The sequence below is a fragment of the Drechmeria coniospora genome, chromosome 02, assembly GCF_001625195.1.
Source record: "Drechmeria coniospora strain ARSEF 6962 chromosome 02, whole genome shotgun sequence".
Classification (NCBI taxonomy): domain Eukaryota; kingdom Fungi; phylum Ascomycota; class Sordariomycetes; order Hypocreales; family Ophiocordycipitaceae; genus Drechmeria; species Drechmeria coniospora.
Window position 1 is genome coordinate 4,158,427 of NC_054390.1, and position 24,308 is coordinate 4,182,734.

At 59.3% G+C, this 24,308-nt stretch overlaps 4 protein-coding genes across 4 annotated transcripts; 1 reads left to right on the top strand and 3 right to left on the bottom strand.

Moving 5' to 3' along the window:
- Positions 1 to 8,196: 8,196 nt before the first annotated feature.
- Positions 8,197 to 11,652, top strand: DCS_04276 (phosphoinositide-specific phospholipase C; the record flags this gene model as incomplete). Its single annotated transcript, XM_040801588.1, has 1 exon — positions 8,197 to 11,652. One exon carries the CDS (start codon positions 8,197 to 8,199, stop codon positions 11,650 to 11,652), a length of 3,456 nt encoding a protein of 1,151 aa, XP_040656621.1.
- A 1,879-nt stretch (positions 11,653 to 13,531) lies between these two features.
- On the bottom strand, positions 13,532 to 17,402 carry DCS_04277 (uncharacterized protein; the record flags this gene model as incomplete). Its single annotated transcript, XM_040801589.1, has 5 exons — positions 13,532 to 14,976; positions 15,198 to 15,389; positions 16,309 to 16,858; positions 17,033 to 17,265; positions 17,354 to 17,402. 5 exons carry the CDS (start codon positions 17,400 to 17,402, stop codon positions 13,532 to 13,534), a joined length of 2,469 nt encoding a protein of 822 aa, XP_040656622.1.
- Positions 17,403 to 18,098: 696 nt separating this feature from the next.
- Positions 18,099 to 19,424, bottom strand: DCS_04278 (uncharacterized protein; the record flags this gene model as incomplete). The annotated part of the gene is made up of 2 exons (XM_040801590.1): positions 18,099 to 18,435; positions 18,493 to 19,424. 2 exons carry the CDS (start codon positions 19,422 to 19,424, stop codon positions 18,099 to 18,101), a joined length of 1,269 nt encoding a protein of 422 aa, XP_040656623.1.
- Positions 19,425 to 20,112: 688 nt separating this feature from the next.
- Positions 20,113 to 22,198, bottom strand: DCS_04279 (Transcription factor IIIC, subunit 5; the record flags this gene model as incomplete). The annotated part of the gene is made up of 3 exons (XM_040801591.1): positions 20,113 to 21,428; positions 21,492 to 21,897; positions 21,959 to 22,198. 3 exons carry the CDS (start codon positions 22,196 to 22,198, stop codon positions 20,113 to 20,115), a joined length of 1,962 nt encoding a protein of 653 aa, XP_040656624.1.
- Positions 22,199 to 24,308: the final 2,110 nt, after the last annotated feature.

Sequence of the window (24,308 nt, forward strand, 5' to 3'; positions counted from 1 at the left end):
CAACGCACATGTACACACCTGCACCCACACACACCGAGAAGCTTCATCCCGTCATCGTTCATCACCTTGGTCGGTGACTGACGAAGCGGCTGGAATTGCGATGGCCAAACCAGAATTCAATTCCACCTCTTAGACACCGTGGTTGCATCTCCGCACACATCCGCAAGAGCGGTGACAGGTTTCGTCGCATCGCAGCGCGACTTTGCGCAATCGCTAGCCTCGACGCGAACCTGCAGAAAGCCGCATTCTTCCCGAATGCGTTCTGGTGTTCCAATGTTTGTCCCCCCCCCCCCCCCCCCCCCTCCCCTTCTGCCGTCGCCGAGATGCAGGCAGCCCAGGGAACAGGGTGGAATGTGACGGGTGTCCGGGCTTCCACGTTCCTTTGCCCGCCCACCGCGACGGCCGCAAAGGACGAGCCGACATGGTTGGGGACCCGGAAGTCGGGCGGGATGGGGCGAGAAGGTTTCCCGATGACGTTGACGTTGCTCATCAACGTGCCGGCGAATTGCTGTCCGTCGTTTCCGCCGCCACCACTTCGTAACCGTCGCACGCAAGCATATGCCGCGAGCACCGAGACGCGACCGACGGGAAAAGGGGCGCCACGGCTTGGCCATTGTCGGAGGAACGGTGGTGACGACTGCCGTGGTGGTCATCGGGTCGAGCATCATCATCTGGCACGAAGCACCCAAGTACATGGTACCTGTGCGTGGGTGCGGCTCGCACGCCCAGCTAGGTGCTTGCCGACCGATCTCCGATCATCACATCGATTTTCGGCGTCCCGCTGGCATGCGGGCCAAGGCCGAGTTCGAAGCGACAAGCGCTCGAGAGAGAAGCGTCCAATCCCACGGAGACGGCCGCCACGAGGTGTTGATATGGCGTGCTCCGCGCAGCGTCATGGGCAGCTTCGACGGCCAGCGAATGCGCGCGTACGAGCACTCGGGGCAATGCTTTGCACCCCCCGTCCTCCTCCCCCCGCGTCTACCTCCCCCCTCCCTTTTCCCTCCCCCGCCGGCGGGCAGCTGACTCCTGCTCCGCCAGCATTGCGCACTTTACGGCCGTATTCATGCCACGTCACGAAGCGACCTGGCCGGCTGCGTTTGGCGTCCATGTGCCCCCCCCCCCCCCCCCCCCCCCCGCGTGTGCCATACGGCACCCCTGGGCGGTGAGGCTTCGGACTCGAAACGCCGTAGGCCGGACGGGACCAGCAGACGATGCGCGGGCCGCAGGAGAGATGAGGCGAAGGGTCGAGGGAACGAATGGAGAGCTTGGCGGACATGGCGGACACCTCTGCCATGAGGCAGCGCCCCACTCGCGGCGACAGTCCTGATGATGCGGCGCTCGACTCGAGCGGCAGAAAAAAAGGCCAAGGTCGGCGCCGATGGTGCCTGTCCGCCCGCAGGTGCATGCGGATGGATGGACGGAAGGGCGCACGCCACGGCTTCCCCTTTGGCCCTTTGGGGTCTCGAAGCGGAATGCTCACGATGCGGTGGCCGTGATGCGAGCGAGGTGCGAATCCGTGCGATGCCGTCGGCGGCCTCGAGTGATTGCTGCCACGGCCACACCCGCCGGTGAGGCCAAAGGCCACGGCCACCAGGTATTATTATCCGCCGACAACGAGAGAACGACGCATCGCCCGCCTCTGCTGGGGAATGATTCGAGCCAAGACATTTCATCCGAGCGTCCGTCTTGGTGCTTGGCCGCGAGCCTTGGCGATGATGTTTCAAGTCGCACGGAGCAACGCAGTACGGTAGCACGCCCGCAGACAGACGCACGAGCACAGGTACGTTGGCGACAGGACCTGGACTGGAGGGGGGGAGGGGGGGAGGAGGCCAAGGAACGCAGGTGTACGGAGTACTTACTGACCCAATAATTACTTGCAGTGCGTATTCTTGAGTCGTACAGTACTTGTAGTCCATGCACTGGTCAGTACTCGGCGCTGGAATTACAATACGTCCTACCACAGCACAAGGTACAAGCGCAAGCACAACACACCATGTAAGTACAGTAGGTGGGAGTGTACAAGTACCTGTTGGTAGTAGGTTGGTGTACGGAGTACATGTAAGTACCTAGTAGTTAGGTGTCGATGTACTTGCTAGCATGCAGCAGCGCCGAGGGTACTAATCTAGAACCTTACCTAGGTACCTGTAGGTTAGTACCTACCTAGTAGTAGCCATGATAAGATGCCAGCATGCACACCGACGCGTGCTAGGGACTCTGTACGCCGTACTCCGTACCCGTCATCGTCATCGCCCAGAATGCCAGCCAAGGGTGGGAGGGGGAAAGGGGGCAGCCGCTCTCGGCTTTGCCTTGGTGGGTGCCGCCCGCTGTCGTGGGGGAACTTGGGACAAACTCTACCGGTTCCACGTAGGACCACGTCACCACGAGGCGCCGAGCCGGCCACCTGTTGGGCCTCCGTCGCCATCGGTATCCATCCGATGCGTGGTAGAGTCCAGCGCAGTGCCCATCCCTGCAGGTGACTCGGATCGTGCCACCGACAATTCGCCGGTTGGGCTAGCCTGCCCCTTCGATGGGGCCGCTTCCCGCCGGACGAGACGGCGACATGACGGAGTGCGGCGGACGAACGAGCCTCGCCGGCCGAGAGCTCGCTCCGCCGTCGCGAGGTGACATGCGAATGCCTGCACGGGTGCCGATGCGGGTGCCGTGCCTTGGACCAAGGTTTGTCCGTCACCTTGGCGATTTGCTTCTTCCTCACCTCCGCCTGGCCGTTGCCGTACCCACCTGCCTCTGGAGAGTCGCTGGCGCCAGGGGAGCATCTGGGGATATGATTTTGCTCGCGGAAGGTGATGCTTGCCGTTGGTGTGCTTGGCTTGCTTGCCGCCAAGGTGCTAGGTAATACAGCACCTAGTAGTCCGGAGTGGCGGGGGGCACTTTGCCGAGGGAGCATCTTCTCGCGCCCCTTCCGCCGCTTCCTGGTGCGACGCCTTCCCAGCACCAGCAGCACTTGGCACCGGCAGAAGTTGTAATTACCTGAACCTGCGCGAAATGACAAGTATGTGCAGGCAGGACCTGCTGCGCACCAAAATGATGGGTCGATGCTCGCGCACCATCGAACCTACGAGAAGCACCACGCAGCCGTGGTCAAGTAAGTACACCTGCAGCGTGACACGCCCAGATCGGCAGTCGGCACTAGTAGGCTTGCGACGACGACGACATACTGTACGTACGCAGTATGAGTAGAGCACAGCATTCGCCAGCTCACTAATACGAGGCACTGTTACTACCGTCGCTGCTAGTAGATGGATGATACAGCTAGGCGGTGCTAGTAGAAACGTCGGGACCCAGCATGCAAGCATCCCTGTTGCGGGGTGCCGTTGCGAACGAGACATGTTTCCTCGTGTGCTCCGCACCGCAGGTGCCCGTACCCTCAGATTGATGTCGTGTGCCGTGCATGCGTACTAAGGAAAGGGAATGTGTGCGTGGTAATACTGCGGAAGAAGGTGTTTGTCCCGCCACGTCAAGCCAACGTACATGTAGGTGCTAACAAGTCGGTGTAGGTCCATGAGGGTGGTTACCCAGCACTTCTGCCGATGGGAGGTCTTGACCGCGTTTTGTACCTGTACGGACGGACGGCCGCGTGTGGATGCGTCTGCCAGTACTTGTGCATGTACTTGCGTGTGCATGTATTTCAGGTCCATGTACGGAGTACGGAGTACACAGTACAGCTATAGAGTACAGTATGTGCAAGTGCTTAAGTACTCCTAGGTTTGTGGTGTACAGTACTGTACCTGATTGTCCAGGTCGATGGAGTTGGGACGGAGCGCGGAGTACGGAGTACTTCATTACTGCACATGACGCAGGAGATCGCCCTCAGCGGATCCGCATTGGAAGACGGCTGGGTTCTCCGTACTGAGGTACCCTTTCATGTAAGTAAGTACAGTACAATACTTACAGTACATGTGCATGTACAGCTCAGTACTCCGTACTTACTACTAGGTACTGTACTGTAGGTATCACCTATTAAATAATATCTTTCTCCGTACGGAGTACTCGTCTCTCTTATCGGCGGGCGCAACCTTGGCGTACCACATGGACTGTAGCACCTTGGGAGTTTGGGTTTTTGTGGGCCGCCGTAGTGGCCGCCTGGGGGCCATGGCAGTGTCCTGCGGCTGTTTCCAGCGCCGGCGCGTGCGAGACGTTGCATTCGTTTGCCGCACCACCCTACCTAGGGAGGTACGTACTTGCCTACATGTACTTAAGTACATGTACCAGAACATCGAGAACAGTGTACGGCAGTGCCCCCCTGTGCGTTTTCCGCCCTGGTACCTGTACAGAGGGAGGCACAGCGAGCGACCAAGAAGGGCATTCTTCCTCGCCCTTGCTTGCAAGCCGCACGCCCCCCAGCCCGTCTCCAACGGATGGCAGGACGCCGTTTGCCCTGTGCTCGCAGTCTGGCGGCCACTACGGAGGGCAAAAAGTGTGCGGGTACCAAGGTCATCCATCTACAGTGCGGAGCACTCGCAGGCAAAATCCCTTTGTCGTTCCCATGGCCACTCCGCCACCATGCCATGCTGGTATTAGCCCCTGCTCTTCGACCCGTCTGCTCCGTACCTTTCCAGTTCCTGCTGCACCTCGTATCAGATGCTTGGCTGCGCCAGGGAATTGGGAGGTACCTCGCCATGGTCCGAGGACATCGTCGTCGTTGTCCCCTCTCGGTGGGCTGGGGTGCCTTGCCGTTGACGCCAAAGGTCCAGGGTTAGAAATTTTTTTCGGGTCGCACGTTTTCTATTCTAAGGTACGAACCAGGCCGGGTACGGGTACAAGGGTTGCCTGCGCCCGCACACGTCACCGCCACCGTCCGAGACGGCAACAAGTGCGAGCGCCAGTAGGTGGGCAAGGTGCTGGAAAGGTACGCATCGTGGGCACCTAACCTACTAGGTACCTGGGTGCTCGTAAACGGTGCCGGGCTTGTACTTGCAAGAGCGGCGTTCAAGCAAGTACATGTACTTGCATACTCGCCCCAAGTACTCCGTACATCTACTTGTACATGTGCTTGTGTGCGGAGTGCTGTAGGAGGTGCACTTGCTTCCCTTCACTAACGGTACCTCCGTGCAAACTTGGTACTTCGTACTCCGTACAACGTTTGGTATCAATACCTAATACTAGGTAATACCAAGTACAGCACGGAGCAAACCGTAGGTAGGGGGCGGATACAGCCCACGGTTTCTGCCAAGCACCACCAGTCTGCATTGACCGCGCTGCTCATACTCACAGTACAGTCAGTACCTGCATGTAAGTAGAGGTACAAGACTCGTGTCGGACGTACTTAGGGAGTCTCTTCTCGTCATGGCCATGGCCAGAGGACACCAAGGCCAAGAGGCACGCAAGCGAGGACGTGCAACGGTCGGCCCAAATTGCTCGCGTCGTCTGTGAGGAAGGAAATCGATCCTGTGCGCATCAGGCAGCCAAAGTCCATTGCGCGGGAGTCGTCCAGACGTCACCTAATACCCACAACTGTGACTGGCCACTCCCCTTGTCTTCGCAGCCTCGCATTGCCTCGCATCACCTCACATCGCCTCATGTTGCCTCACGTTGCCTCGTATTCGCCGCTGGATGCTGAGGCGACCATCTGCTGGCCGTTGGTCCCTGCCGATCCCGACGCTGCCTTGCGCCGTGAACCGCGTTCCGAGCCTGTCACGTCGTGTCAAGTCATGCCACGTCGCCTAGTATTATTGCATCTTCCTGGCTTGGCCCGTGTGCTCATTAGGTAGGCAAGCAAACCGGCTCCTCGGCCGCGACCTCCTTGATTCCTCGCCAACCAATCATGCACGTCTGCCTCGGCCAAGCTCCCTGCTCCTTTCGTGCCTCGTCGCTACGGCGCAGGTGCTCTTGCTCACCCGCAGCCTGGCTTCCGCAATCTTCGCCGTCGACGGATGCGGGACGCAAGGCGCAAACGGCAGGCCGACGATGCTTGTGTCCCCGTGCTCCGTAGAGTACAGGTACATCCACGCAGCTCCCTGGATCTGCCTCCTAGAATGTCTCTGGTCAAGGCGCGCCCAGGTCTCCCCGAAGAACGCCCAAGCCAAGAGGCCAAGTAAGACAAGAATGATACGGAATCTGCCACGGCACGATGCAGTCCCCCCTTTCCCATGCTCTTTAGCTAGGCCACGCCCAAGCCATCTGCCGACAAAAGAGTTGACTGCGTCCGGCGTTGCAGCTCCTCCAATTCTGCCTCGCACAAAGGGCAAATGCAAGTGCGGAACAGGTGCTCTGCCGTGTATGGAGTACCTCGTACTGCACTCCGTCCTGCATGTGCAGTATGATGGGTGCTGTAGAATGCCACAGAGCATCGGTACAAACGGTAAAACGACTGTCGTAGGAGTGTCCGCGCTGGCACCTACGAGTTCTGCAATCCAAAGTACAGAACCTGCATGTCAAGCACGCTGGCGAGCACCAGTCGGAAACAGCACTGCTATGCTGTATTGCTCCGTACTACTTACATGTAGTTGTACTTAGTTGTACGGAGTACAGCTGCTGTTCATGTGCTCCGTACTCCGTACTGTACAAGTACTTACTGTACATGTATGGAGTAGGTGTACATGTATTTGTACACGTACTTAAGTAGATGCCCACTGGGACTCACCCCCCCCCCCCCTTTTCGACCCGAACATGTACACCTCCAGTATTACGTTGTACTACAGGTAAAAGTACATTTACACTTCCACGTAGTTGTACGGTACACATCCACGTACATGCACTTGCACACTTCAATGTGCCCTGTGCTTGTACTTGTACATGTACTCGCTCCTACGCAATGCTCCATATCTTACTTGTACAGGTACTCGTGCTAGCGCCACCCACGGGCCAACCCAACGCTGCTCTCCGCATTCGCACACCACACGTCTCCACCGTCAACACACGCCCCTGCGTCAATCCGTGCGAACCAACCAACCAACCTTTCTTTGCATGCCAAAATAAAAACCACCAACCCTTTTCGCTGCCTTTTGGGACTGGCTTGGCTGGCTCTCCGCCGACCCAAGGGTGGACGAGTTCTCTGCCTACCACCTCGCCACCACTTCATCCCACGCCCCGTTGTCCATCGGTTCATCTGCTCGTCCGCAGCCTGAACACTCCCGTACTTATATCTCGCCCACGCATGCGTGCCGCCCCGACCTGACCGCCAGCAATCGAAACCAATTCTTCTCCCTGTCCTCTTCGACTCCTCGAGCCACCCACCTCGCTGCCAACGATCTGTCACGCTCGCTCGTCCACCCCCCGCCAGCGTTCGACCATCTGCCGGCATTGGCTTCCCTTGCCCGTCCTTGCTCTGCCTTGCTCCTCCTCTTCCTCCCTCCTGCTGGCAACAGAACCCAACGGGACTCGATTCTTGTGGCGTTGCACTCGCGAGTGCCCGACCTCGCCACCCAACGTCGCCTCCATCGAAGGCGGCCTCTCTCTCGCCGTCGTCCCCGGCCTTCGGAGCTCGACGAGGGCCCGTCCATCCTCGACAGCGTCGTGCCCGCCTGAGCGGAAACCGGAGCCTGTCAGTCACCGTCCGTCAGCAAAGCGGCCGAGACAGCGGGCGAGTCCAAGAACCGATGCGTTGCCCCTCACGCACGCCCGCCACCACGACTCCCGCTTCCGCTACGCTCCTCGCCTCTGCTGCGGCATAGTCGCCAGCGAGCTCCTCCGTCCCGCAGCCTTCGCATGCCCTAAGCGGCGACCTGCATACGTTGCCACGACGCAACCAACACGACCACCGCTGCCGCCACTGCCACCACCACCACCACCACCACCACCCAGCGCCGGCTCGACACTCCACCTGCGACCTTGGGCCTCGTCGAACGGACGGGAGACGGTGCCGCTCCGTTCCCAGTCGCCGACGACCACGACCACCCCCCACGCCCACCCCCTCCCCGGCCTGTTCCTCTCCTCGACCTCTCCGCGGCTTGTGCTGGACGCTTGCCTGCCACCGCCCTGGTCAGCCCGATCCGCAAATCGCGTCGAGACGCTCCGTCGCCCTCGGCTCCAGCGCGACCCCTGACTCTGCCCGCTGAGCATCCGCCACGCCGCAGATCTGCCAGCGTGGAGGCCTTCCCCCGCATTCCCTCTCTCCCCCCGGTCATCGTCTTGACCATGCATGCCGAAGTCGCCTGGGACCTATAAATGTCGAAGCAGCCTTCGTCGGCGCCCTCGGCTTGCCACTCCCGTGTCTGATCGTGCTACGCCGGCACGGTCATGTCGAGCGACGCGGCTTCGAACCCAATGACTTCCTCACAGCCCGTGGACCCAGTTCGGTCCTCCTCACTCTCCGCCCAGCTGAAGCGTGTTCGGCCGGGCACGGTCCAGACCAACTTTCACCCATCCCAGCAGCCTTCTTTGCGCCATTCGAACCCTGCCACCATCCCGCCGTCGGCCATCAGCGCCTCCTCCGTCGCCTCCAACTCGCGGCCCGGCTCGCCCATCATGTCCCCCGAAACGGCCGTCTTGACGAGGAACTCGTCCATCCAAGCCTCGCCGGAACCCGCGCGGCCCAAGGATGAGGGTCAGATCCCCTCGAGCTTCCAGCTCCCCGACTCCATCCTGTCCCGGAAGACGAGCGGAAACTCGCTCGGGTACGGCTGGGTGGGCGGCCCGACCAACGCCATAGCCGAGACCACCGACAACTACAGCGACGGCGTCGCCTCCATCGGCGCCGGCAAGACGAACTTGATTCGACGACTGTCGAGCCGAGCCTCGCGACGCATCGCGAGCGGCCGTCGGCAATCGTCGGCCGCTCCCGCGAGCCGCGACGGCAGCGTCGGACCCTGCTTCCTGCGACGCCGCAGCGACAGCAACACGACCGCTCCCCTCGAGGGCAACGTCCTCTCCACCGACTCCGAATCCGACCTCGACGAGAGGGAGGATTTCTCCTCCATCAGGTCCATGTACTTGGACGGCGCGCCGCGAGGCTCCTCGGCCAACAGCACGACGGGATCCGTCACGGGAAGCTCCAACAACATGGCCGGCCCCGTCATCCCCCTTCAGCTCCAGCGAGGCACCTGGCTGAGAAAAATCTCCAAGAAGAACCGCTCGAAGCGGATCCGCCTCGTCTACGAGCCCGAGACCAACAAGCTTACCTGGGACCGCACGCGACCCCACAAGTTTCTCCACGTCGACGAGATTCGGGAGATCCGCACCGGCTCCGACGTGCAGCCGTACGGCCGGGACGGCAACTTTACCGAGCCCGAGCGCTCCGCGCGCTTCTCCATCCTCTACTCGATCCCGGAAAAGTCCAAAACCAAGTATCTTCACCTCATCGTCGACGACGTCGAGACGAGCCTGACCTGGACCACCTTCCTCGAGGCCATGCTGAAGCACCGCCAGGAAGCCATGACGTCGTTGATGACCTTCAACGACCGGGCCATCGCCCAGTACTGGCAGACGGAGATGACGAGGCAGTTCGGTGACCAGCTGTGGAGCGAAGGCCAGGGCGAGATGGACATCGCCGGCGTCATGCAGGTCTGCCAGAGCCTACACATCTACAGCTCCCAGTCGACGCTGCAGGCCAATTTCCGACTCTGCGACGCAAGACGCCGCGAGCGGCTCAACTTTTCCGAGTTTCTCAACTTCGTCCGGCTCATGAGGCAGAGGTCCGACGTCCAGCGCATCATCCGCGCCATGGCCGCCAAGCCCAATGCCGGCCTCGCCTTGCCCGAGTTCCTCGCCTTCCTGCGAGATGTCCAGGGCGAGGACGTCGACGCCAATCCGGCCATGTGGGACAGGCTCTTCCACAAGTTTGTCCGCAAACACCGGGCCGACGACGTTGACGGGCTCGAGGCCGACCACGCCGTCGCGCCCATCATGTCGGAGGCGGCCTTCGTCGGCTTCCTCGCCTCTCGTCGCAACGGGCCCGTCGTCGACGAGCCGCAGGAGTATACCCTCGACCGCCCGATGAACGAATACTTCATCTCGAGCTCCCACAACACCTACCTTCTCGGGCGCCAGGTTGCCGGCCAGTCCAGCGTCGAGGGTTACATCGCCGCCCTCGCCCGCGGCTGCCGCTGCGTCGAGGTCGATTGCTGGGACGGATCCGACGGCCAGCCGCAGGTCGTCCACGGCCGCACCCTCACCAGCGCCATCAGCTTCAAGGAGGTGGTCATCACCATCAACAAATACGCCTTCGTCAAGTCGGCCTTTCCGCTTTGGATCTCCCTCGAGGTGCACTGCAGCCCCGCGCAGCAGGCGCTGATGGTGGACATCATGAAGGAGACGTTCGGCCCGAGGCTGGTCACGGAGCCGCTCGACCCGGCGTCGGGCAAGCTTCCGTCGCCCTCGGAGCTCATGGAGCGCATCCTCATCAAGGTCAAGAAGCCCAGCGGCAACCGCGACGGCTCCGTCGAGGCCGACGGTCGACGACGCGGCGCCAGCCTCAGCTCGCCCCTCTCGGCGCCCGTCGTCCCCGACGGCAACGTCTTCACGCCGTCGCAGTCTCTCCCCCAGAGCCCCCTGCTCGCCGGCAGCAGCCAACCGAGGCGTCTCGGCAGCAAGAGTCGGGTCAACACCATCACCGAGGGCCAGGTCCACGGCTTGATCAGCAGCAGCACGAGCGACAACGAGAGCGGCAGCGAGCTCGGTTCCATCGGCCGCTCGGCGAACAAGACGACCAAGGTCCTCGGCTCCCTCGGCGTCTACTGCGCCGGCGTCAAGTACTTCGGCTTCGACACCCCCGCGGCCAAGGCCTTCAACCACATCTTCTCCTTCATGGAGTCGAGCTTCGCCAAGCACTCGCGGACCAAGGAGGCCAAGATGGCGCTCGACATACACAACATGCGCTACATGATGCGCGTGTACCCCGACGGCATGCGGCTGGCCTCGAGCAACTTCATTCCCCTCGTCTACTGGCGGCGCGGCGTTCAGATGGCGGCGCTCAACTGGCAGACGTTCGACCTCGGCACCCAGCTCAACCATGCCATGTTCGAGGGCGGCAAGGACGAGTCGGGCTACGTGCTGAAGCCACCGGAGCTTCGCGACATCCAGGTTCGCCCCTTCGACTCGGCCATCGCCGAGGGCAAGAAGGAGCGTTCCGTCGTGTCCTTTGGCATCGACGTCATCTCGGCCCAGCAGCTGATGCGGCCGGCCAACCTCGCGGCCAGCAAGTCGATGGATCCGTACATCGAGGTGCAAGTCTTCCACGCCAACGACAAGCGAGACAAGACGGAAGCCGGCGCCGGCGCCATGTACCGCGACGACTCGGCCCTCAAGTTCCAGACGGAGGTGATCCGCGAGAACGGCTTCAACCCCGTCTTCTCGGACGGCCAGTTCCGGTTCCGCGTGACGACGAAGCACCCGGACCTCATCTTCGTCCGATGGTCCGTCAAGCTGGCGAGCTACGGGGAGAGCTACAACAGCAAGGACGGCGCCGCCATCGCGACGTACACGGCCAAGCTCAAGAACCTGAAGCAGGGCTATCGCACCCTGCCCCTGCTGAACCACGCCGGCGACCAGTACCTCTTCTCGACGCTGTTCTGCAAGATCAACGTCGACGCCATCGAAACCAAGCTCTTCGACGCGCCCGCACCGGTGCAGGACGTGAGCAAGTTCAACCGCCTCGGCGGCAAGGTGTTTGGCCGGTCCAACACGAGCCCCCGGGGCACCTTTGACCAAGGCAGCCTCGAAAAGAGCAGCATGGAGAAGACGAACGCGGAGGTCTAGCGGCGGATGAGCTAGCCTGCTCGCCGTTTCCGAGCGGCGAAGGCGATATATTGCGTCACGCGCACGGCGACGGCAGCATCGGCACGGAAGACGGCCTCTCCAGTCCGCGATCCGACGTGATACTGGCGCTGAAGCCGGTGACCTGAGGGCAAGCCCAATCGCATCCGTGCATCCACTTCTGCCACGTCGTGTCGACCATCCCCTCATTTTTATCCGCTCAGCCTCTTTCCCTCGCTTTCTCCCTTCGATTCGATTCCATCCTTCTTTCTCTGGCCCTGCCATGGGGTTTATGCATGGCATGGTGGCAATCGACTTGCTTTATCCCGCATCTCCTTTGTTCAAAACGGCGTACGAAAACAAGACGGAAAATACCCCTATGTAAGCAGAATGCTATACGTTTTTTTGCTCTTCTCATTGCAGCGATAAAGGAGCCAGTTGCACACACGGTGGGAACGGGTATGTATCCCGGAAGCATGCTTCCAAGGACCCAGAAACGGACGGGCCGGGGAATGATGTTTTTCTACCTTCGTTTCTTCATTCCTCGCAAGGCAGCTGACCTTGTCTCGGGGCGGCATGCGGACGATTGATCGACCGCGTTGCCTTTTTGTCGCATCTTTCTCTAGCGCTGTCGGCTTGTGCGGTATGACGGGATGGATCAGATTGCATTGCATTTCGGACAGGATTGATCAAGATTACCTTGTGTGGCTCGCGCTGCATTGGACCTTTGTGAGGTGGCTTTAGCGTACGAATATGATGGATGCCATAATGATGTCGTACGTGCCTCTCAATGGATCGTTGCTGAGCTGTGATTCGACAGCCCCTATCCGTACGTGAAGGTTCAATGCTGAAGATACCATGTCCGTTGCTTGTCCCTCTTCAAAGCAAACTCGCCAGCATAGCATCTCCCCGATCGTTTATTCCATGTACCTTTCGTCCGCTGGCCTCCCAAACCTCGATCCTTGTGCTTGCACTTGAACTGGCTCATTCTGTCCACGTCATGAATCTCACCAATCTTGACCGACAGGCCCTCGTCTGAAGGGGCATGTTCTGACCTGGCCTCGGGTGGCCTGACCTTCTGACGCGCTGTCTGCTCAACCGGGGTGTTCGATGCTGTCCTCCATGCGCTCCTAGCCCGCCAGCCCTCATGAGGTGATAAAATCACGGTCCAGTATAAATGTATACATGCTTGTATTTGCCGGGGGTTGCGTCAGGGATCTTGGCCAGTTTCTCGCAGCTTGCCCCTCCCCCCACCTACATGCACACGTACGCCCCCATACGATAATCCAGCGTCACTGTGACGAGCATCGGCAGCGTACCATGCGAGAGAGGTCCGCTCTTTTGTCAGGGGTCTTGGGCGAGGGGCGAGTGGAGGGAGAGGTAAGACAGGGGTGGTTTCGATTTGCCAAGGCTGAGATGGGAATGGCGATATGGCTGCTAGAGCCGATCACACTGATGCACCAGTATAATTAGCATTAACCGGAGGTCTGCATCGTTCGGCAACGGGTGCCAAGAAGTATTGGAGGTATTAGACATGGTGTATATATTTTGTATCGTCTAGGCACTAAGCATAACGTGCATGTGGCAACATTTACTCGCGTAGGGGGCAGACCACCCTTTTACGGTGTGTGACAGCAACGCAGTTCGATCTTGGACGACCAGCGGGTAATCAATCTACTCGCCGAGGACCAGCGTCGATCCAATCGCCGCTACCAGCGAGGTGAAAAGAGTGAGCCGCCCATGCATACATGGGTGGAGAGAAGGGGGCCAAAGAAAATTGGTGCAAGGAGCAATTACTCCTGAGCCGTGCCGGGGGTCTGTGGTGACATCAACAAGATAATCAGATACATCATACAGCCGGCAGGCGGCGGCCGGGCCCACGTCAGTCGACGCCGTCGTCGGGGAACTGCTGGCTCGCTCTCGGCCCGATGACGTCGGGCGAGCTGCCCTTGCGAAGCATGCCGCTCGCGCCGCCTCGGCCCCACCCGCGACCGTTGGTGACAACATCGAGGGCCCGACGCTCGGCTTCCTGCCGGTTCGCTTCCGAAGTCATGGTCGTGGGCGTCATCAAATCTTCGTCGTCTATCTCCTTGAGCTCCTCTTCGACCGTCCTGCCTCGGGGGCTGAGGCGCTGCATCGGGACGCCTTGCGTGCCATCCGCGTACAGGTTCGGGTCCCGGCCGAGGACGCGGTCGGCCTTGCTGGGCGGCTTCTTGTCCATGGCGTCCCCGGATCCCGGATACAGATGGCCTTCGCGCGAGGGTCCGTTGGACGACGGCGGACCGGCCGGACCGTCGGCGGCTCCCCAGCCAGCGTTGGCTTCCCGCGCACGCTGCTGCTCGCGCTCCAGCCTCAGGCGCTGACGGGCCGCCAGCCACCTCGGGCTGGCCTCCCACGTCCAGCCGTCGCCGGTGGTGTTGCATATGGGGAAGGCCATGAGGATCGGCGTTGGACCCAAGAGATGGAGCAGGTTCCGTTTCCAGCCGAGGTCAAAGGCGTTGGGTAGCTTCTCCGAGTCCTGTTCGTCGAGATAGTCTTCGTAGCGCTGCCGAGACTGCAGGCGCTCCCTCTCGTCATACGACATGTGCGTCGGTCTAGAACCGTCGGGTTCCTGGTTCTCGGGTGTCGCCCGTCGCTCCTCGCCTTCCTCTGGGCGCGTGATGCCGGGTAGTGCGTTGGTGTGAAAGTCGACGAATTGCTGGGCAGCCTGAGGGATCCGATTCGCCGGGTCGTGCGCTCGCTGGTACGTCTTCCGAAGGGGGGACAGGTATCTCGTCTTCTCGAGGCACTCGATCGTCGTCTGGCCTCGGCTCGCCAGCATGATGTGCCATGCCGTGAAGGCGCCGACGACGATGCCAACGATGCCGCTGATGGCGCTCAGGATGATGAAGTTTACGGGCATGAGGGCGTTGGTGTAGTGAGTCTTGTCGTCGACGACCTCGCCCCAGACCCAGGTGGCGCTGATGGAGAAAGCGTAGAAGCAGAAGAAGGTGGTGTATATGAGAAACAGCAGGAAGGCCTTGTGGTTGCGCAGACCGATGCATGTCGCCAGCCAGGGGCAGTGGTGATCCATCTTGAGGACGCACCGGCGGCAGGTCGAGCAGTGGTGGGCGCGGTCGGGCTTGCGGGCCTGGCACTTTTTGCAGAAGCGGACTTCACCGTTGCTCTTGACGGTGAAGGACGTCGCAGGCGGGTGGCTATTGGGTGTCGGCAGAAGGCCGTAGCCGTCATTATTGGTCGTCGAGCCCGGGTTGGTGAAGACGGCAGTGGTGTACGACCAGTTGAGGAGGAAATAGAGGAGGGTGCCCAAGACGGACGAAGGGGTGCCTGGAGAGAAGGGGTTCTGTCAGTGGCCGTCGACTCTTCCTTCCGATGACGGAGTGCGTTTGAGACCAACGCCGGGATGAGAACGCCGAGGTAAAGTCGAAGGAGGGTGAAATGGAAGGCAGGGGAGGGCATAGAAGGAAGGGGAGGGGAGGGGAGGGAGAGGGGATCGAGGTAAAGTCAAGTGTGAGCGTAAAGTCTGTTCCCTCGAGCGGCAAACGTACCAATCCAGCTGCCCTCGGGAGTGACGAAGCCAATGTTGACGACGACCCAGATGGCCCAGGTCGTCAGCCCGTACACGAAGATGAGAGGAATGCACGTCGCAAAGGCGCAGCAGGCACGCTCGAGCTTTCGCGCACAGCGCCGGGCCATGGTGGCCTGCCTCGGATGGGCCTCCTCCGCGTCGTCTTCCAACGCTACGGTGTTTGGCGCCTTGTCGAGGAAAGGTTATCGCTCGTTCGACCGTCTCATTCCGGTAAGCGGTGGGTGAACGTGAAGAGGACGCCTGGACTGTCGGGTTGCTTTAGGTTCAGCGATGCATTAGGCCTGCTTCACCGATTGTTGTTGTGTCGTGTCGGGAGGCGAGACTGTCATGGCCAGCCAATGCGTTGGTGTTTCTTGCTTAGGTCATCAGCAGGAAGGCGGAAGGGCAGAAAGGGGGACGAGCCGTCGGGGAGCGGCCTACCCTACAGTGAGCAATCGCCCCTCGTTCCGCCGCAGCAATGTATGCCTTGCATTCTCTCGCTTCCTGAAAAGAACCACTGAATAGGTATGGCAGACGATAAAGCCTCTTGTATACTCTCTCGGAGGCCTGTGGCATCTGCATCGAATCGCTGCCCATTTTGAGGGCACTTGGCGACACAATGAGTCGGATCTCAAACTTCTTTTCTTTGCCCACCTTTCCATCAATGTACGATGGTGGCAGAGACGAAAGAAAAGCACTCAGCTTGGCAGCAAGGAGAAAACGCCCGAACAAGGGAAGGGTTTCTTGTCCAATAAAATTAAATGCCAAAAAAAAAACTCTGGAAACTAACAAAAAAGCTCCAGCCCGGTGGCGACGGAGCCTTCGAGATTGACCACGTTTTGTCGGAAATGTGATGCACGACATCCACACCACGCAAGAACACGCATGCCGAGACAGGACGACATGACAAAATTATTTGATACGATGACTCTTGGATCGCCTAGTCCGCCTTTATGACTTTTCAATTTGGGTATAAAATGCCATCGTCAAGGGCCAAGAGCGAGCAGATTCCCCATCAGCCTGACAGTGAAGACAGGAGACGAACCCGCCCCTCGGTAAAGCTAGGGTGGCTCAACAGGCCATGCACAAACTTCCCGCGTCGATGGCGCTGATCCTGTAAGGAACCGCCGGATTGGTCTCGTCGAAGCATTGCAAGAAGAACATGTCGACGACCCTGTCCCAGCACTCGAGATGGAGGCAGCCACACAGTCGGTGGACTTCCTGCTCGATCGTTACCCGTCCCATCTCCCCCTTGTCCACCATCCCCTCCAACTCACCCAATCTCTTCAACCCTTCATCCTGCTCTTCATGTTCGTGCTGGGAAAATCTGAGCATGGTGCGCGGACCTAGGCCGACACCGTCACCGACCTCGTCCTCTTGTTTGACGAGGACGGTGCGGCAGGTTTCGATGTTTGGTGCCTCGTCCTCGGTTTTGAATTTCAACACCTTGTAGGATTCGATATTGATTTCGTTCTCGTAGTCGTACTCTGGAATGGTGTCACTGCTCTCTTGGAATGGTTTGAGTTCGACGCCAACTTCATCTCCCTCCGGTGGCTCCTCTGGCTCCTGGTCGTGCCGCTGTTTCTCTGGCTCCAGCTGCCCCAGCTTCCCCAGCTTCTCCAGCTTCTCCAGCTGCTCCAGCTGCTCCAATCATTTCAGCTGCTCCTGCTGCCCCTGTTCGTGCCCCCGTTGCTCGTACCAGTCCCGCCCCTGCACTTGTTGCACCCGTTGTCCCCGTTGTTTCCGTTGATTCTGCTGCTTCTGCTGCTTCTGCTGCTCCTGCTGCTCCTGACGCCGCCCCAGCTTCTGACGTACTTGACGCCGTCCGAGCATCTGCATCGTCTTGCTCAAGAGGCGCTCGAGAGCACGCAGGACCCCACGACCAATACGCCCCCGACGTTCGCGAACCATTACCGAAACCTTTTCCTCGAAGCGTGCTGAGCCGGGGTGCTGCCTGACCTGCACGCTGGCACGGAAGCGACGACGTTGAACGTTGGCATAGGTGATGACGGTCGGGTACTGACCGGCGTACAACACGTCAATGTTGGCTGGTAGCAAGGAAACGAAAAGAGATCAAATGTCAGCGGCTTTGCACTGGCACGGAATACGCTTCCGAAGGGGCACTGGGGAACGAACCTGTGATCAGGGCTTGGACGGCCGCAGCTTGTTCAAAGGAATTGCTCATGACGATCTGGACTCTCGCAATACAAGGAGATGGCAAGGACGAGGGTAGTTTTGGCAGCGGTACCTTGTGCTTCGTCGCAATGGTCGATCTGTGTTGGATTTGGACGCTTTGAAGCAATGCACAGTTGGAGAGGAAACCGAGGTGGGCGATCCAAGGCCACGGTGCCTCAGGGACAAGTCATGAATCGACCTATTAGCCTGCCTGTTCAGTGACTGATTTGAAGAGACCCTAGCAGGTAGAATGGGCATACCCTGCGGCTGTGTTCAGCTCGTAGTAATTATGCTTTGCCAGTAGGCACATAGTTTGCACCTAACAGTGACTCAATTTTGCAAAAGGGCAAATCATGGAAACCGACGCGGAATGGGAGCCAGCTCTGGAAATCTGGCTAGATGCGAGAACAATGGAAGAAGCTCCCTCGACATGAGCAAAAAAGACACAGCTCCGGTCCATACTCTCAGTCAATCAAGACTTTATTTGCCTTCAAACGCCAGTACTCGATTGCCTTCAAACGCCAGGACTTGATTGCTTAACTGTTGTCAAACTGTTGCCTAGCCATTCGCCTCCAAGAGCTCAGCCATGTTGTCTCGCCATCCTGTCGCATATCAAGTCCTTGAACGTCACGCAGCGAGCCATTAGTAGGTACATTGTTGAAAGAAAAAAAGAACAATCCGTCATCCCATCTTCGTGAGAGTGCCATTACCAGAAGACATCACCCGGTGCGTACCGAGGGTTCTTTGCAGGCGCACTCTCGTCCTCCTCTCCAAGACTCATCCGACCCCAATCGTCCTCGGCCGCATTGTTGGCGACGTTGTGTGGTGCACTACCCGCGCTGACACCATCGCCATGGTCCATGTAGACGCTGCAGCCTTCTCCATGTCGAACCTGGCACCGGGCACTGTGAGCCTCGGAGTGAATTGTCACTGCGGCAAGAGGCTTGAAGATTTTGCCGCAGCCTGGGCATTGGTGCCTTCTGGTGTCATAAGGATGGTATTTGAGGTGGTAGGTAAGGCTGTGACGGCAAGAGAAGAGCCTTCTGCGAGGCAGTCAGTGCCAATGTCCCGTCCCGCAACTTGTTCGCCCGCAGACTTACCCACAATCGCGCCTCGGGCACTTGAAACGTTCCAAGTCCGTGTTCCAGTAGTCCAGCGCGTTGAATCCCGGATGACTAGGGTGGTCGGCATGCTTCTTGTCGAACGGCAGCGAGTCCACGCAAGACATGGCCCTGTAACTCTCCTCGCCTTCCCGTATTTTCTTCGCCGGACGCTCGTAAGGATGACTCGGCGAACCGTCACCGCAGACGCGGGATGCAGCGGGGTACCGGAGGCCCTCGTCTCTGGCGGCACCCCAGTCGGTGACGCCCTCGCCTCCGGGAAGCTTGATGGGACCACTGCTCTCCACGGTGGCATCTTTGCGGAGGAGGAAATCCATGGCGCTGATGGACTTGTGCCCATAGTTCGTCCTTCTCGCCTTGCTTTCGACCCCATTCATCGTCGCCGACGACATTCCACAGCGAGCATAATCATACCGCCTTGCACGTCTCGATTGTTCCGCCACATCGTCATCGTGCCAGTCGGGAGGCTGAGCCATCGTCGAAGAGCCATCGGCCCAACGCCATGGCTCCACGGAATCGGGAATCAGGCCGGAATGTATGTTGGGTGCGAAGTTGCCTCGGATGCGCTGGCTGGAAATCATCTCTAGTATATTGGTAGATTCGACGTTTTCGTCACGTTGCTGGTCGCCGTCGTCCAAGCCGGATTGCCCACACTGATACGTCTCAATGTGGGCGATGAGGTCTCCCCCACGGCAAAAGGGGCCCTGACGGCACCCGGGGCAGAAAAGTGCCTTCTTCAGGCTACAATTCGGCTGCAAATGCTCGTTGTAATCCGTACCCCAAACGCAATTCCGTGTGCAGCGACTGCAGATACAGCGTGAGGCCGCCGTTTCATCGTGGCTCATTTCGTCATTGTCCCAGCTATGCGCATTTTCGCTGAGCTGGTCGTACGTCGGAGATCTGGCGGCCATCTTGAAGATAGGTTCTGCGTAGGGACCAACCGCGATGAACTGGGAGGGAAATGAGGGTTTGTGTGAAGGAAACAGAGTTCTGTATATGACGATGCTTGTCCCGGCCAAGAGCAACAGCGTTAGCAACCGCGATGACAAGAGTGAAAGGACCAAGGCAGCGCAGCTGTTATTGCTCGTTGTGCGTGCTTGTTATGGACTGGTTTTGTATTTGAGGATGTGTGCATGTGTGTGCGTGCTTGTGTGTGCGTGTGCATGTGTGTGCGTGCTTATGTGTGCGTGCTTGTGTGTGCGTGTGTGCGTGTGTGTGTGCGTGCGTGCGTGTTGATGCGCCTGCGAATGTGCCCCTGAAAAAGCAGGGGTGGGAGGGAAGAGAAAGTTGACCATGGAGCGGAATCGAGTCGAGATTCTAATATAGACACCAAGGGACCCCCCCTCTCTCATGTCAGCTTAACGCCGTCGTTGTGATGGTGCTTAGGTTTGCAGATTGCTAGCTCCTTCGTGCCAGCGTGCTGCGATGCATGATGACCATCGATCAATGATTAATCAAGGCTTACGTCAGTGCATAGAGGCCAGAGATTCACGTGCTAGACACACGAACGAGCACCAACAGGCTGGCATGGACGAATGCAACGTGCACCACGAGCCGTCGAGAACACTCGAGGCATGGAAACAATCGAATGGTCAGCTGCTAGTCAAGCTCTGGGTAGATGGCACCGCTCATGACGGGGGAGTAATACTCAACGCCGCCATCGGCCGTGTCGTAGTCGCCGCCGCGACGACGGTGATGCCCGCCGTAGGGTCCTTGTTGCGTAGGATAGATGCCGTCACCAGGGTCGGCGTAGGCCCCCGGGTCGGGGTAGACCATCTCGTCCTCGTAGTCGCCGTTATCGGCCTCGCTTCCCGAGTCTTCCTCGTCATCCTCGTACGGCATTCCGTCCTCCTCCGTCGCTGCCGCGCTGTCCTGGGCGACGCTGCCCGGTCCGGCCCGGTGGTCCGGCCCGACGCTGGCGCCCTTGCTGAACTCTCGAATGCGCACGTTGTAGCCCGAACTCTTCTTCTTCGGCGGCTCCCTGCCCCGCAGAGCCGTGAGCTCTTCCTTGCTCAGGTTGAGGTTCGGCAGTGGCAGGTGAAAGGTCGACGACATGGCCCGGACCGGCGTCCGGTCGCCGCACTCGAGCGTCGGGGCAAAGTCGTCCCTCGTGAGCTTCCGATCGAACTGGATGGCGACGAGCTTCGTCTTCATGATGGCCTTGACCTTGGCCCACAGCCCGCCGTGGTACCAGCCGCTGTTGATGTCCCACGTCGGCCGCACCTCGGCATTGTCGAGGAGCTCCTGCAGGAGGGGGTCCGTGATGTCGCACACCTGCCAGACCTTGCCGTCGGTGTGGAACGACTCTCCGTCAAACACGTGGCTGTGGCACTCGTCCTCGGCGTAGTTCTTCTGCAGGCTGAGCTGCGACCTGCGAAGAGCCGCCCACGTCTGGTCCTTGACGCCAAGCGTCTTCCTCGACAGCTTGAACATGAGCGTCTGGTAGACGCGGTACTTGGGGTCGGTCCGCGGATCGATGCCGTAGGGCACCACGCCGTCCCTCCACGGCCCGCCCTTGAACTGGTAGGCCGTGTAGTTGAGGTACTTCTTCAGCTCGTTCCAGTTGTGAAGCTTGCCGCCCAGGTGGTTCAGCAGGGAGCGGCGCGTCCAGACGGGGCGGTGCTGGAAGGCCTCCTCGAGCTGCGCGATCACCTCCATCGTCCTCGCGTCCGTCACGTCGGGCGGGTGCTGGGGCCGCGTCGGGGCCGGGTCCTCGGCGCTGATGAAGTAGCCCACCTGCTTCACCGCCGTCGTGTTGATGGTGCCCCCGTCGGCCGTGTTGCGGACGTAGGGGTTCTGCGAATAGTAGTAGTTGAAGGGCAGGCTCATGTGCGTGAAGATGGGCGGTGGGATGATGTCCACGTTCCGCCTCAGGTCCATGCCCGGCTCGAACTTGAAGTTCTTGATCTGTTGCACTGCCAGGGCGACGGTCCGTCAGCGTAGCTCGCCGGCCACCGCTCGGCCTGGGGGCTTCTCACCGTCGCCAGGCAAGACCTGGTTCGCGTACTTTTGCGCAAACGGGGACCTCGACATGTCCCAGTAAAAGTCGGCCAAGCCTCGGAAGCGATGCGTGTGCTTGATGACGCCCACGGCCTCCACCCGGTACTCGTCGACGTTGTCCGCCAGCTTTCGACGGAGCACTTTGGGCTGATCGAGGCGGCCGACGGAGCAGACCTGCTGCGGAGCGGCGCTCGCGTCGGCGACATCGACGTCGCCCTGCCAAGGACCGTGGCTGCCTCGCTTCCGCCTGCGACCTGTGCGCTTGGGGACGACGACCTTGAGAACGACGTTGTGCGAGCTGGCGTTGTGGGACATGACGGGCGGGCAAAAAGGGCTCTCCGGGTTTAGATACAGCGGCAGCGAAGGCCTCGAGGGATCCAGAACCTGCACCGGTGAGACACGTTGCCGCGACCGAGAACGGTCATGGTCATGGTTCTAAACGTACGTGTGCCAGCGATGGGACGCGGCCAAATGCGTTCACGGCACGTTCTATGTTTTCCACGACGGCCGGGATTTCCACCGCGGCGAGGTACCTCGACGGTACGGCATATCGAGGGGCGCCCTCATCCTGGAGGGTTGGACTGTCGGCCAGAACGTCATCGTCGTCAGCCGGAACATCGTCGTCGTCGGCCAGAACATCGTCCTCGACCAACATGTCGTCGTCGGCCTCCGACGAAGAGGCCATCTTCAGGACACGATGAGTGCCGACTGCTATGGACGCAGCAAGGCAATGGTTGATCACGAGGCGGCTGGTCTGGGGGGGAGATCAAGGGCGTGACGGTGGTGAGGCAAGCTTTCGACTGATGGATGGATTGAGGTGCGTCTATATCCTGCTTGGCCCACGCGACATCGTCTTCACAGCGCCACCCAACTCACGACGATGGGACAAACCGAAGGGCCGACGTTGAGTGCTTTTTCGAATACCGTACTGCACAAGTACTCCGTAAGTACCTAGTACTATTAACCTCTCGAACCCCTACTACTACATACAGCAAGTAGTTGTACTTCGTACAAGTGCAGTACTTACTTGGCACCTAGTACCTAGTTGAAATGGCAACTACTACATACAGTACGTGCTGCACAACTACCTAGTACGTACTTGCTAACCTACCTAGGTACTAACCTATTAGGTAGGTAATACCTAGCGGTAAAAATAAAAGCAGTACTCCGTACTCTGTACGAGTGAGTAAGTAATACTCCGTACTTGTAGCTTGGGTCCTGCGGATGTTATCTGCTCCGTTCTCCGTACTAAGTATTAGGTGCCAATGTTCTCCTTACGGAGCACATGTGCATATACCCACAGGCGTACAAGAGCTCCATAAGTACTTCTTTCTGTAGTAGACTGCATGTGGTGTACGAGTATTACGGAGTACTCTGTACAGTGTACTCCGTACTAGGCAAGGAAGTAAGTATAAGTACTATGCTGTATTACTCCGTACTTAGAGCGCAGCCATGTCCACTGCCAAAAGAAGTACAGAGAGCCAGATGATTGTCCCGTTTGGTGCTCCGTACAGAGCGCGTTTATATTTACTGTACAACTACAGTACAAGTGCAGGAACTTGTATTAAGTGCTCAGTAATCCGTACCTGTACTCCTTTCCTTACTTACAGCTCCAGTACATGTACTCCGTCCTCCGTAATTACTACATTCTTGTGCACTGTCATCCTCTGGACGTGCCGTACTTACCTACAGTAGGCTCGTACAAGTACTTAGTACTCCGTACGGTAAACTGTTCTCCGCAAAGACGGAAAAAAGGTATTCCGGATCCGATCTTGGTCCGTGCGTCTCCTCCCGTGACCAGAACCAATGGCGTTTACTTAGGCTCGCCGTCGACAGCCGCAGATGAATGGCGGCCCAGCAAGTATTACTGTACAGGTACAAGCAAGGATATACTTACTTACAGCACTGTAGTAGCATGAACATGTACGTATCCAGACGTAAATAATAGCTCTGCCATGTAAATAGAGAGGCAGATCAGCGGCCGTCCACCCTGTTTATCTTCGTCTTCTCTGCCTCCTTCGAAGCCTGTCAAAGCAAAGTCCGCATCGCCACGCGCTCCCTCGTGTCCCGCCGGTCCAACTTTCACCGAGCTTCCTTCGTTCAGGTGACCTCGCCAACAGGTCCGAGCTAGACTCGAAGAGAACGTTCACGTACAGATAGGGAAGCGAAGCCGCCCGAGGCCCCTGGTCCCTTGACCTGACAGCCCTTTAGCGTATTCCACAGCGTCGTCCAGCGCCGGGCCAGCGGTTCCAGTGCCTGGGCAGCCGCTGGGAAACGCCTCCCTCTCACCCTCGCAGCATTCCGAACCCTCGCCCCGCTCCCTGAGACCACCAGCCATTTTGCTCCCCGTCTGGCCGATTCCTCCCCTCGCCCATCCTCTCCTGCCTGAGAGCCACCTGCCCAGCTCTGGAGCGGTGTACAAGCTACCTTGCCCGCCACGAGCAGCGGTACCGAATACTTGTACCTGCTACCTGCGGCCTGCCTTTCCACCTAGCACTGTCACCTCCCCCTCAGGCTGGCTGGCTCACTTTGACGCCCAGAAACGCATTGCGGACGAATTCCCCCGCCTTCCTCGCCCCCATCGTCGGTTCTCTACCTCTACTTACCTGATCTCGTTCATCGAACTTCACACGCACCACCTATCCCCCTCTTCCGTGGGCGCACTCGTCGGCTTCGTCTCCGCGCTACCTTCAGCGCTCGGCACGCAGGCACTCGACGCTCGACGCTCGACCTACGACGCTCGACGCTCCACTCGTCTCCCGACACGCCACTCTCGACCTACGACGACGACACGA